This window comes from Canis lupus, chromosome 13, assembly GCF_048164855.1.
Source record: "Canis lupus baileyi chromosome 13, mCanLup2.hap1, whole genome shotgun sequence".
Taxonomy (NCBI): domain Eukaryota; kingdom Metazoa; phylum Chordata; class Mammalia; order Carnivora; family Canidae; genus Canis; species Canis lupus.
Genome location: NC_132850.1, coordinates 30,514,556 through 30,529,386, shown reverse-complemented (window position 1 = coordinate 30,529,386; position 14,831 = coordinate 30,514,556). Strand labels below are relative to the sequence as shown.

The 14,831-nt window shown below is 33.6% G+C and overlaps 2 protein-coding genes across 5 annotated transcripts in view; one reads left to right on the top strand and one right to left on the bottom strand.

The window, feature by feature from the left end:
- Positions 1–14,831, bottom strand: part of RLIG1 (RNA 5'-phosphate and 3'-OH ligase 1) — a 75,219-nt gene that overhangs the window by 17,289 nt on the left and 43,099 nt on the right. The window lies entirely within an intron of this gene.
- Positions 1–14,831, top strand: part of CEP290 (centrosomal protein 290) — an 87,016-nt gene that overhangs the window by 40,617 nt on the left and 31,568 nt on the right. For all 3 annotated transcript variants that reach the window (XM_072772989.1, XM_072772988.1, XM_072772990.1), the window contains exons 26-36: positions 807–918; positions 2,496–2,701; positions 3,600–3,751; positions 7,534–7,645; positions 8,300–8,755; positions 9,351–9,515; positions 10,418–10,525; positions 10,881–11,015; positions 11,999–12,265; positions 12,944–13,051; positions 13,701–13,900. In XM_072772989.1, the coding sequence (XP_072629090.1) occupies positions 807–918; positions 2,496–2,701; positions 3,600–3,751; positions 7,534–7,645; positions 8,300–8,755; positions 9,351–9,515; positions 10,418–10,525; positions 10,881–11,015; positions 11,999–12,265; positions 12,944–13,051; positions 13,701–13,900 (2,021 nt within the window). The remainder of the gene's footprint in view (positions 1–806; positions 919–2,495; positions 2,702–3,599; positions 3,752–7,533; positions 7,646–8,299; positions 8,756–9,350; positions 9,516–10,417; positions 10,526–10,880; positions 11,016–11,998; positions 12,266–12,943; positions 13,052–13,700; positions 13,901–14,831) is intronic.

Here is a 14,831-nt window from a genome sequence, read left to right as displayed (position 1 = left end):
GGCCCCCTATTACCCTATTATCTCCCCAGTTTTGCCTCATGCTACTCTTCACTCTTAGGTTTGCTGACTGTGCTCCAGTCCTCTCACACCGCAAACTCAGACCTGGATCGGAATTTGTCAGTACCTCAGCTCTTCCCCTGGCTGCTTTTTTGTCAAGACCGGCTCCTCCTAATACCTTAGCTTTCAGCTTAAATACCACCTCTTCAGTAGATAATACCATATTTAACCATTCTATCTTGAGATGGCTCCTTTTATTTCCTCTGGGTCCATATTGTTTCTTTCTAAATATTTACATTTTCAATGATTGTTTTGTTTGCTTACCTGTTCACTGTCTGCTGCCTTGCACACTCTCCCTAATTCCTGCTATACACACAGACCTACAGGCACCAAATGGTGAGGCCTGTGAAGGCCAGAATTTTATTTCTTTTCACTATGACAAGCAGGACCTGTCACTGATGGCATGCTAGGGATGCTTAGTAGCTATTTGTGTGAAAGAGGGAAGTGAGCAACCTTCACTGTGAAGGTCATGAGACTTGAAGCATTCCAGCTTGGCCAAAAATGCACATGCCAGAAGCTTATGCTCAGAAGCCCCAGACTGGATACACGAGATCTTGGTGGTTATCTTAAAATATTATTTTCTATATGTATGTGTGTATGCATACATGTGTGTATGTTCTCCTAATTTTCTTTAAAAAAAAAAACAGATTGTGAATTGTAGGAGATATTATATAAAGTTAAGACAATATCATTATGATATTAGCCTGAATTACAGTGTAGTTTCTCAGTGATGTTTCTGTTTTATTCAGTGTGAAAATTCATCCCTAAAAGAACAAATGGAGTCTATAAATAAAGAGCTGGAGATTACCAAGGAAAAACTTCACACTATTGAACAAGCCTGGGAGCAAGAAACCAAATTAGGTAAGTATTATGACTCTGATAATATAAAGTGATGAAAATCTAATAGTGAATATTTTTCATTTATAGTTCCTCTCCTATATCAGGTGAAAAGAAAGTATTTTGATATTAAAATGAACTCTGCCTAACAGTTTAATTTAGCAGGCAGTTGACAAGTAATATCTTGTGCTAATCTCTACCAAAATTTGGTTTTTAGTTATTTAAATAGATTTGTTCTCATATATGTTAAAAAATTATGACTAAGCATGAGGTATTTCGAACCATTTAACAATCAACACTGGTGATAATTTATAAAAACCTTCATCTTAATAGTAATATTAGAAGTTTTTCACTATGTGTGAAGATGTATTAGGAATGCATCATTTGATATATTTAAATTAACAGGTCACCATAAAACATAAAAATTTTGAAAAGAATTTATATAGCCCATAGTTTCACTATTATATTATTTTCTGTATTACCTTATACATGTTTACAAGAGCACCAGGTCTTGTATGGAAGGGTTGAATCATGGTGTTGTACACCTGAAACTAATATTACACTGTATGTTAACTAACTGGAATTTAAATAAAAACATAAAAATAAATAAACAAAATGTAAGTTTGACGCTAATGGAAAAAAATATATATACTTTATAACATTATATACTGTATTCATTTAGTAGATGTCAAAATACTTGTTTTATTTATCGTTCTTATATGTACAAATAGTCATGCAGTATCTTACTGCGTGAGTGATTAAATCAATAGATTTTCTTATTTTTGCTATTGCTTCTAGTGTTGCAGTGAACATCTTCAGGTATATCTAACAGAGATATTACTGTCTCACAGGATATTAAAATCTTTCTGGCTCCTGCTAGGGTTTTTCAAATGGTTATCCTAGTTTATGGCATGTAAATAATTTTTTATCTTACTAGCATTGTTAAAGTACAATTTTCAAATTTTCAAATAAATTTGCTCCTTTGGATAAAGTGTTTTTGTATGTTTGTTTTCTAAAGAGCTCTAATGCTATTCAAGGTTTCTGTTACAAAATAGAGCTACTTTTAAAATTGGTAATTGGGACGTGTAGTAGTTTGATGAAGCCTAACACTGGGCCTAACTATTTAAAATAAGCTACTTTTAGAAATACAAATTTTAATTCATCAAGAGATTAAAAGTGAATTGACTAAAAAAAAAAAAAAAGTGAATTGACTTCCATGCAGCTTCTACATGAAAGAAGGTATCATTTAAACTTTTTTAAACTATAAAAAAAAGGGTATTACATACAGTTGTGGTAAGTTCTCCGTTCATTTCCTGTCTCTCCTTAATAGGTGCTGTATTCCCTATAGAAATTTCTAAATTTCTATGATGAATAATTTTTATTATCATTTGGTGAAGAATGTAAGTTCTAGAGAGATGAAATGGGATAGGCAGTATCCAAAGAGGTGTAGAGCTAAGTCTGGAATCCAAGTCTGTCATAATTCATAAGACTAACGTGTTTTCCATGAAACCATATTATTGCATCCTTGTATATAATGGCTAAAGTATTTAGGATATAATTTTTATAACAGCTTGAGATTGACTTAGTATTGTTGCATATAGGAAATGAATCAAACATGGATAAGGCAAAGAAATCAATAACCAACAGTGAAATTGTTTCTATTTCAAAAACAATCACTATGCTGGAGATGAAGGAATTAAATGAAAGGCAGCGGGCTGAACATTCTCAAAAAATGTATGAGCATGTAAGGACTTCATTAAAGCAAGTGGAAGAACGTAATTTTGAATTGGAAACCAAATTTGCTGAGGTTTGATATAATTTTATCATGTAATTAGTGTAAGGAATTAGTCACATTAGTCATTGTATTTTGTGAGAGATTAGTTTGTATTTTTGAAGTAACATTAGTGTAGTGCTTGTCTTATATGTAAAGCATAAATAAAAAATGTTTTTTTAAATCTGACATGTTTAAAAAGAAAGCAGGTATTTCTTTAAATGAGTTATTTCCCATCAGCATTACATTAGATTTAATGCAAAAAGATATTATTTGTTTACTAATGATACTGCCTTCCACTACCATCTGTTTATTGAATGCCAGGTACATGCCAGGCAGTGTATGGGGGCTGGTGTTAGGAGAGGAAACAAAATAGACAGTAATCTCTGCTGTCAGGACTTTACATTTTAGTAAGTTTTATACTTTTTTTGATATGGTCAGAAATATTAAATTGGCTGGCATAAATATAGTTTGCAAATATTCAACAATTAATGATGAAGTAGCACTCCTATAATGTTTACTTTCAGAATTAGTATATATTTCAAATAAATGTATGTCATTTTGTTTAACTGAGTCACTAGGTATATATTAAGATTTTATTAACTCATTCAAATTTATTTATAGGTGGTATAGCTAAAGTGTAATGCATATACTGCATTTCAGACAAATTTAAGAAAATAAGAGATTCAAATACTAGACTGTGAGTAATCTAAGTTATTTTGATGAGTTGGCATATATTCAGAGTTTTTATGACCTGTTCTTGACTCTCTTTACTTTCTACAATTTATTCTTAATATTTCATCACACCCAATTCAGTATCCGGACTAATGTCAAGTAAAGAGAACTGCGGTATGGTAAAAGCTAAATTGAAAGAGAAAACCTCACCAAAAGCTGATATAGCTGAACTTTTTTTTTTTTTGTTACTTTTTCTTAGCTCACCAAAATCAATTTGGAAGCACAGAAGGTGGAACAGATGTTAAGAGATGAATTAGCTGATAGTGTAAGCAAGACAGTAAGTGATGCTGATAGGCAACGGATTCTAGAATTAGAGAAGAGCGAAATGGAACTAAAAGTTGAAGTGTCAAAGTAAGTGCATGCAGACTTTTCACTTATTAAGTATGTCTAATTTGTCTTTAAGAAAACTAATTATAGTGGTTTGAGGTAATACTCTTCATGGAATTGATACTGGTAGTAGTTTTTTTTTTTTTTTTTTTTTTTTTTTTAAGATTTTATTTATTCATGAGAGACACACAGAGAGATAGGCAGAGACACAGGCAGAGGGAGAAGCAGGCTTCATGCAGGGAGCCCGATGTTGTGGAACTCGATCCCAGGTCTCCAGGATCACACCCCGGGCCAAAGGCAGTGCTAAACCACTGGGCCACTGGGGCTGCCCTGGTTGTAGTTTTTATTTTTGTTTTTTGTAAGAACAAGTTCAATATTAACAAGATTAATTTTAACAGGCATAAATAATAATATTGAAGAGGAAATAATTTCTCAAGATTGATATTTTTCAGAATTCAGGAATAGTATTGCATAAAACACTGAATCTGAAATCAACACCCTATGCAGCTTAGTTCTTCCACATACTAACATTATTTTTTGGAGGAAAGAGTAGTGGTCATTTAATTTATTTAAACTTAAGTTTCTTATATCTGATAAAGGGTTAATATCCAAAATATATGAAGGACTTACACAACTCAATACCCAGAGAACAAATAATCTGATTAGAAATGGGAAAAAGAAATGAACAGGCATTTCTCCAAAGAAGATATCCAGGTGGCCAGCAGATACATGAAAAGATGCTGAGCATCACTGATCATCAAAGAAATGCTAGTCAAATCTACAATGAGATACCACTTTACACCTGCTAGAATGCTAAAATAAAACACACACACACACACACACACACACACAAAACATTGGCAAGGATGTGGAGAAAAAGAAACCCTCTTGCACTTTTGGTGGGAATGCAAACTGGTGGAAAACAGCATGGAGTTTTATCAGAAAGTTAAAACTAGAACTGCCCTATGATTCAGTAATAGTACTACTAGGTATTTACCCCAGAAATACAAAAATGCTAATTCAAAGGGATACATGTACCTCCATGTTTATAGCAGCATTATTTACAATAGCCAAATTATGGAAGCAGCCTAGTTTCCATTGATAGAAGAGTAGATAAAGAAATGGTATGTGGAATAATATTACAATAATTGGACTACTAGTCATAAAAAAATGGAATCTTGCTATTTGCAATGACATGGTTGGAGGTAGAGAGTATAATGTTGAGTGAAATAAGTAGGTCACAGAAAAACAAATACCATATGGTTTCAGTCATGTAGAATTTAAGAAACCAAACAAACTGAACAATGGAAAAAAAGATAAAGACAAACCAAGAAACAGACACTTCATATAGAGAACAAATTGATGGTTACCAGAGAGGAGATGGGTAGAGAGAATGGGTGAAGTTGGTGATGAAGGGATTAAGGAGTGCACTTGTGATGAGCACTGGATGTGATATGGAGGTGTTGAATCACTATATTATACACCTGAAACTAGTATAACACTGTATGTTAACTATACTGGAATAACATAAACAAAATGAATATATTATTGAAATTGCCACAGCCACTCCAACTTTATATAAACAATCACTATCCTGATCAATCACGAGCCATCATCAACATTAAGGGAAGACCCTCCACCAATGAAAAGAATATGGCTTGCTGAGAGCTCAGATGATAGTTGGCATATGTTAGAATAAAATGTATATATATATATATTTTTAAAGATTGATTGATTAATTTAGAAAGTATGAACAGGGGTAGGGGCAGAGGGAGACGGACGAAGAGAATCTCAAGCAGACTCCACACCGAGCACAGAGCCGAATGCAGGGCTCGATCTCACAACTCTGAGATCATACCTGAGCTGAAATCAGAGTCAGATGTTTAACCAACTGAGCCATCCAATTGACATTAAGTACTGTGTACTCTGCTAGGTATTAAATGTATTAACTCCTATAATCACATTTTTAAAAACAATTATTTATTGATTTTTTTCCTATAATCACACTTAATAATCCTAACATAATATGATTTTTATTTTACATGTGAAAATAATTTATTTACTTGGAACAAAAAATATATGTAAGAAATTAATACTGTGTGCCAGGTTGATGCTGTGTATTCATTCTCCTGGCTAATTTTTGTGTCAATTCAGTAGAAAGGTAATAGGAGCCATAAGTTATTCTGTCAAGCCCAAATAACTATTTGTAAAAATGATTTTATGGCTTGCTCATTATAAGGTTATTTTTTGGAGCCTTGATAGCCCTTGGAATGTCTGTTGTTCTCAGCCCATTTCATTGTGAAGGACTCCATTTATTTTTTCTTCCTCTTACCTCATAGACTTCATCTTTTGAAGAAAAATAATTTATAAGTATTCATTTTATCATATTTTAATTTTTAAAGCATATGTTTTTTTCAAGGTTTTATTTATTTATTCATGAGAGACACAGAGAGGCAGAGACACAGGCAGAGGGAGAAGCAGGCTCCTTGCAGGGAGCCCGATGTGGGACTCGATCCCGGGACCCAGGATCACGCCCTGAGCCAAAGGTAGATGGTCAACTGTTGAGCCACCCAGGTGTCCCTTTTAAAACACATGTAACTGGCAATGAGACTTTCTAATCAATGTGAGGAAACCCGACTTATCTGACAGTGAGTTAAAATTATTCTTGCCCAAAGTAAAATACATTTTACTTTCCCTCTGTGATCTTATAATAGTAGTTTTGTAGGAAATTTAATAATTTACCATCAGGCTTCTCCCATTTTTTTAAATTGTAGTAAGCAGGGAGTCCCTGGGTGGCTCAGTTGGTTAAGCAATGCCTTCCGCTCAGGTCATGATTCCAGGGTCCTGAGATCCAGCCTCACATGGGGCTCCCTGCTTAGCAGGAAGCCTGCTGTTCCTCCCTCTGCTGCTACCTCTGCTTGTGTTCTCTCTTGCTCTCTCTCAAATAAATAAATAAAATCTTTAAGAAAAATTGTAGTAAGCATATAATATTTTTTTCATATTTCTGATAGCTTGTAACTTAAAACATATATTAATTCATCTAGGGAACTTAGGAATCTTAAATTTCTGTATTCTTGACTGTACAATTATTCAAATAAACCTACTTATTACCTATTCTAGCTCTACCAAGCTAGGATAATAAGCATCTCATGTTAAAAGTGTGGGAGAGAAGTTCTGTGGCCATGTAGATTTGGAAAATGCTGTATATATGTAATTTGAGATAAATTTTTGCTTTAGAACTTCTCAGAACACTTCATACAATACTCTGTATTAGGAATTTTCAAGGGAAGGATCTTGGGAATGAAGTTTTTTAACAGAACATGTTAACCTCTCATGAAATTACATTACATGAAACAGTTGAGGAAATTTTACTTTAGTATTTGATGCTAAGAAGAGATGCTGGACGGGGATCCCTGGGTGGCTCAGTGGTTTGGTGCCTGCCTTTGGCCTGGGGCACCATCCTGGAGTCCCGGGATCGAGTCCTGCGTCAGGCCTCTGTGTGTGTGTGTGTGTGTGTGTGTGTGTGTGTGTCTATCATGAATAAATAAATAAAATCTTTAAAAAAAAGAGATGCTGGAGATTAGCAGCTTTTCCAAGAGTCTAGAAAACTGGAATACTCTGTGTGTGTGTGTGTGTGTGTGTGTGTGTGTGTGTGTGTATGTCTATCATGAATAAATAAATAAAATCTTTAAAAAAAAAGAGATGCTGGAGATTAGCAGCTTTTCCAAGAGTCTAGAAAACTGGAATACTGGTATTTAGTTAGAAGATGTACCTAATTTTTCCTGAGGTATCTTTTCACCTTCTAGACTGAGAGAGATTTCTGATATTGCCAAAAGACAAGTTGAAATTTTGAAGGCACAGCAACAGTCCAGGGAAAAGGAAGTAGAATCTGTCAGAATGCAACTGTTAGACTATCAGGTATGCATAGCATTGGCTCTTCTAAATAGATTTTTTTTTCCCTTTTCCTAAATTCACATTATATATTGGATGATTTTACAGTTTCAATCTGAGGGTATGTCAAAGAGAGGCTCCTATTCTTGTTCACTGTAAACTGATTAGAAAAACTTTTTAATTTGAAATATCATTCATGATAGAGAAAAGCATTTAAATACCTACAAACACATTGTGCTGGCCACAAGTCAAAGTTAAGACCTGAGGAGAAATAGTCCTTCATAACAGTATTTTTTCTTTTATTAATATGTAACTCTCACACACATATTCTCCCAATATAAACTTTTCTAGGATAAAAAAATTGTCCACATTCATGTTACACTAATATTGTCATTTGCATATGGAAGTTGAAAAAAAAACAGTAATATGCCAACCGTTATTTAGTTAGATGCCAGATTTGGATTTTAAATATGTTTGAGTTTGGGTTTTTTTCTTTAACAAAGTTTTTGATAATTAAAATTATATATAACTAAAGCTGAATTAAAGCGAGGCAAGATTTTTATAGGATCTCATATACCACACTTCTTAAAATCTTACTTAGTAAGTTGTGTTTTTAAATCCATGATAAGTGTCACTAGAAAAACTTGAAACTGACTATAAATGTGTACTTTTTTATGTTAGGCACAGTCTGATGAAAAGGCACTAATTGCCAAGTTGCATCAACACATCGTCTCTCTTCAAATTAGTGAGGCCACTGCTCTTGGTAAGTTGGAGTCAGTTACATCTAAACTACAGAAGACAGAGGCCTGTAATTTGCGCTTAGAGCAGAAACTTGATGAAAAAGAACAGGCTCTCTATTATGCCCGTTTGGAGGGGAGAAACAGAGCAAAACATCTGCGCCAAACAATTCAGTCTCTACGACGACAGTTTAGTGGAGCTTTACCCTTGGCACAACAGGAAAAGTTCTCTAAAACAATGATTCAATTACAAAATGACAAACTGAAGATAATGCAAGAAATGAAAAATTCTCAGCAAGAGCATAGAAGTATGGAGAACAAAACGATGGAAATGGAATTAAAGTTAAAGGGGCTAGAAGAGTTAATAAGCACTCTAAAGGATGCCAGGGGAGCACAAAAGGTAAAATATTGAATTTCAGTTCAGTATTTCCAAAAGAGTTACATAGTAATTTTAAGTTCTTAGTATGTAGCTATCTGAAAAATGTTTACTATATGACCAAAATTCCAATTATATGTTGTTAATGTAGATATAAGTTAAAAGTTTTGGCTATTTGAGTATCTATTTGTAAAAATAAAATGAGACTCTTCTAAACAGTGGTTTTGGTAGAAATGCTTAGATTATATACTATCAGAGAACTTTAAACACCGATGTGGGATTTGATCCCGGGTCTCCAAGATCGCGCCCTGGGCCAAAGGCAGGCGCTAAACCGCTGTGCCACCCAGCGGGATCCCGAAATGTTTATATATATTAAGTGAATACTAATTTTAGTTATTTGTAAACATTATAGAAACATTTGAAGAATGTTTTGTTAAGACGGCACATATTTTTTAGAAGAATCTATGAAAGTTCTAGATGAACTTTGCCATGTGGCTCAACAAAGGATAATTCTTACAGAATATTTATTAATTTCAATTAAAATTATTAGGAGCAATGAAGAAATATTTATTTACGTAGAGAGTGTTTACATTTGTACATATTATTTGTAAATGTTTAGGTAATCAATTGGCATATGAAAATAGAAGAACTTCGTCTTCAAGAGCTTAAACTGAATCGAGAACTAGTCAAGGATAAAGAAGAAATAAAATATTTGAATAATATAATTTCTGAATATGAGCATACAATCAGCAGTCTGGAGGAAGAAATTGTGCAGCAAAACAAGGTTTCATTTTATGTTTATTTTGCTGTTTCGTTGCTAAGATATTAAACGTAAGAATATCTCATGAGTGATGGCATTATTCTCTTAATTGAGTATAACTCCAATTATTCTTTTTATAAAAGACTTTCTTATTTTTAAAGCATTCAAAAATTTATATTATTTACTTACATTGTAATGGTGATTTTAAATTTAAAAGGAATAATAAATTTAGTTAATTTTTATTTTGATATTAGTTACTTTTCACAGTAATGAGTTTCACCTGGCTTTCACGGATGGCATAGTAGAAGGCAGTTTGGTGTCGAACAGATGAAATTCACTAAGCTCATGCTTGCTGGCCTCAGAAATTATGTTGTTCCTTCCACCTAGAGTGTTCCTAGCTCAGATCCCTGTACTGTGTGTGCTTTCATTGCTTCCAAGTCTTAGCTCAACTGTCTTACCTTATCAGTGGACCTTCACTAGCCACTCAGTATACAACTGTAAATCCTACCATCAAGATTCCCTAAATAGGGATTATCTAGCTTCCTTTTTCTCCAGCACCCACCACCCTCTGATATATTACATATTTATTGACTGTCTCTCCCTGACAAGTACATAAGTTTCATGATGAAAGGGACTTGGTTTTGTTCACTGTTAATGGTCATGTTATCTAGAAGAGTGCTGAGCACATAGTACATGTCATTAAACGTTATGGATGGATGCATGGATAGATTGAAATCCTGACTTCACATCATCGATTTCTGTGATCTTGGGCAAGTTACTTACTTAAATCTCTCTGAGTTTGCTTCTTTTTTCCATAAATTGAGAATATAGTGACCCCAAAGGTTGTTGTGAGGATTAGATAAGAAAATGTATATTAACACCGTTGTTATATGCTTGGTGAGTGTCTCTGTGTGTGTCTGGTACAGTTTCATGAAGAAAGGCAGATGGCGTGGGACCAAAGAGAAGTTGAGCTGGAACGTCAACTTGACATTTTTGACCATCAGCAAAATGAAATACTAAAAGCAGCACAAAAGGTATGAGTGATTAATTCTGTTTGCTACTTACTTATATTTCAAATATAAGTGGGAGAGGGGCAGCCCCAGTGGCTCAGTGGTTTAGTACCGCCTTTGGTCCAGGGCCTGATCCTGGAGACCCGGGATTGAGTCCTATGTCCTATGGGCTGCATGGAGCCTGCTTCTCCCTCTGCCTGTGTCTCTGCGTCTCTGTCTCTGTGTCTCTCATGAATAAATAAATAAAATCTTTAAAAAACAACAACAACAATAAAAAACAAATATAAGTAGGATTTAACCATGTCCTTATTATATGGTTGCAATAATATTTTCTTAATGATGTAACTGCTTTTTTTTTTTTAATGCTATTTCTTAATAGTTTGAAGAAGCTACAGGATCAATGCCAGACCCTAGTTTGCCCCTTCCAAATCAACTTGAGATTGCTCTAAGAAAAATAAAGGAGAATGTTCGAATAATCCTAGAAACACGGGCAACTTGTAAATCACTAGAAGAGGTAATTAGTAAAATTTGCATTTTTATTTGTGTATTATTGTATTGCATTTTTATTTGTGTATTATTGTTGAATTTTCTAAATATTTTCTAACAGAGGTGAAGCACAGAATTATGAATCTGTTGCTAATTCCAATCTCCTTTTCTACTCTACTGTAATGTTTTTAATAGCCAGTAAAGAATAGCGGATAGGGCTAATTTGAATTTCTTGCCCATTTAATCACTACTTGTCACTTTTGGGCACACTGATCAATAGTAGTAAGTTATAATTACAGAAAATAATAAAAACTGAAGATGACTTGCATTTTGGTTTACATCTAAATGAAGTAATTTTAAATGCATTTTAAAATTTCATAAGTAAAACTGTACATTTTTAATCAATTGAGGAAACCTAAGATTTTTTTTGGTAATTGTAAGATTTGACATTTATGTGAATTGCCACTGAGTTATTTGATTTAAAATATCTGCCTTAATCTTGTTGAAGAGTAAACATTTTTCCTGTTTTATTTTAATAAACTACATATTGTAGAGTGGTGATTCATTGACTAAGGTCGCTGAAGTTCCAATTTTTATAACTTAACTGACTTATGGACTACTCGTCTAGGGCTCTGACAGTCAATGGAACAAAATAAAAGGGATGATTTATGACATTTTCGTTCTAAATCTAGTACCGCCACACGCTTCTAGTTCTAAAACTACAAGAGCTAAAGTACCTTAATTAAATTTTATTTTCATCATAACAGTGAAGTTTATAACACGTGATAATTTTTGAATAAGTAAAATGTGCATGCAGATAACTGCTGTCGCATGGAAATATAAGAAATAGAACCTTATTAATATCAATATAATATCGGTATGAATATTATGTGAAAAATAAAGTGAAATTCCTGTTATTGCTTATAATTAATCTGACCAAAATTCAGGTGAGGCATTTTTAAAAGAAAAAAAACAGACTTTAATAATTTTATTACAACTTGATCATTGCAGAAACTAAAAGAAAAAGAATCTGCTTTACGGTTAGCAGAGCAAAATATTCTGTCAAGAGACAAAGTAATCAATGAACTGAGGCTTCGATTGCCTGCCACTGCAGAACGTGAAAAGCTGATAGCTGAACTGGGCAGAAAAGAGGTAGAACCAAAATCACATCATACACTGAAAATTGCTCAGCAGACAATTGCAAATATGCAAGCAAGGTTAAATCAGAAGGAAGAAGTGTTAAAGAAGTATCAGCATCTTCTGGAAAAAGCCAGAGACGTATGTTATTATGCTGTGCCTTTTTATTTATTACCATGTTTTTTTTAGCCAATGCCAAATATAATTCTGCCCTAAAATGGTAGTTCGTTTCTTGCTTTCAAATGATTCTATTTAGGAATTTTACCTTTCACATGATTGGATTACAGATCTGTCAGTAAAACTGGCAGTTTATATATGTCTCTCTTTCCCTCAGGAAAACCAGGAATAGCTGTCATGGTGCAACTGTTAGGATTTTGAAAAATATCAGTTGAATTTATAGGTAAAAAGAATGAGGCAGTAAGTTAGAATGAACTCCATCATACCAGTAGTCAGTGGAAATCCAATTTGCTAGGACATTGATGGGAAAATCTAACATTTACAAAAATTTTTTAGAAACCAGTTAAAAGATGATGGATACATATTATTTTAATATTAAGTGTAAGTTGTGATTTAAGACTGGATTTATCAACTTGAACATGTACTAGGGGAATGCATACTTGGGGGAGAGCGTGCGTGTGCGTGTGTGTGTGTGTACACGCAGATATTGGTCCTTCCCTATCTCGTAAGGGTTTTGGAAGATTAAAGGTAATACAATTTTCAAGACTTTAAAATGTGAATTTTAAATTAATTTTAAATTAATTTTAATTTAATTTAAATTAAATCATAATTTAAGATACAGTTTTGATTTGCTGTCAACAGGAACAAAGAGAAATTGTTAAGAAACATGAGGAAGACCTTCATATTCTTCATCATAAATTAGAACTACAGGCTGATAGTTCACTCAATAAATTCAAACAAACAGCTTGGGTAAGATTCTGGGAACTTTATTCTATTCTTTATTGACTTTTGAGACCATATAATTGAAAATGTAGCTCTCGTGTTTGTTTGTTTTTTTGGAAAAGTAGCCATCCTACCTTTGTTGTTGGAATAATCTAAAAACATAGCTCTGATCATTTTTCTCCCTACATCCACACCTTTAGTAGCCCACTGCAGCCTACAAAATTATGTTCATATTCCTTAGTCCTGTACTCAGAACCTTACATGATGTGACCTCAGTCTGTCTTTTCAAGTTGTGTTCATTTTAAGTTTACCAATATCTAACGGCTTTTATGTTCTGAATTCCATTCATACTTGTTTCCTTTGATCTTTGTCTTTTGTATGTGTTAAGTGACATATCTTTCATCTCTAAATGGGCAAATCCTGGCATCCTTGAGCCTTAAATCATGAATTCAGTCAACATTTATTGATTCTCCACTGCGTGGAGATGCTTTACTTGGGACTGTGATACAAAAAATAAGATCTCTGTTTCTTATCTTCTTTAAGCCTCCATTGGCTATTAAATATCATTAAATTTTAAATTAGGTATTATATTTTGATCATTTGAGAAGGCAAAATTTTGGATTAAGTATGGCATTGAGTGGTACATGCTCATGGCTAATTTGTTCATATTTCCTAGGATTTAATAAAACAATCCCCTACTCCAGTTCCTACCAACAAGCATTTTATTCGCCTGGCTGAGATGGAACAGACAGTAGCAGAACAAGATGATTCTCTCTCTTCACTTTTGGTCAAACTAAAGAAAGTATCTCAAGATTTAGAGAGACAAAAAGAAATCACTGAATTAAAAATCAAAGAATTTGAAAATATCAAATTACGGTAAGCTTTAAGAATGTATCATAAAATATAGGCAAATGGTAATAATGATACAGTGAGGATAAAGGTAAGCATTTGCTGTGTCATGCACTGTTCTAAAAACTTCATGTATATTATTATCTCATTTTTATCCTCAGGATTACTATGACATAGGTTATTCTCTCCTTTTTCACATAGGAAGTTAGGCCACGGGAATGCTCAGGAACATGCCTTAGGAGATGGAAAAGCCATGATTTGAATCTCGTCAGTCTGGCGCAAGAGCCAACTCAAGATTCTTGTTCTAGAACCTCGTTTTTAAACTCTTTAACTAAAGCATCCATTTAATCATCTGTAAAATGTAAATGACAGCACTTACCCTGGCTCCTTCTTTATGGAGGCCAAAGAATATTGTATGTGAAAGTAATTTGAAGATTGCAAAGTAATACATAAATATAAAACTTTTGTTTTATACACCTATAACAGTTTCTGGCACATATAATAGAGGATGAGTAAATATTTGTTAAATGAAAAAATTATGTTTTTAATTAATCAGTGACAGTTGCTTCATTCTCTATATTAGAGATTCTAAACATTGCTCAACAAATTGATCAGAATATAGATTTTAAAACCAGAACAGTTTTAAAGTTTGTGTATTTTGTAATCACTGTAAAAATATTAAGAACTAGAGAGTGTCTGCCTTGTGTAAATGGAGGTCTCTATCCTTGGATTTCCCATGAAAAGATTTATGTGGGGATCAGTACTTGAATAAGACAGCCAGAAGAAAAATAGCAAGCAGAAAGCAGTTTCTTAAAGTGAAGGTGGTAGAGTGGGCAGGTTCCAAGAGATGGAACTGGCTCCCAAGTTGTTTTGAAATTGGATATTATTGGGTTTCTCTGGGCTTGGAGGAGCTGTGACTTAAGTGGGATGGTCTCTAATGGAGGCCGCTTCCAGTCAT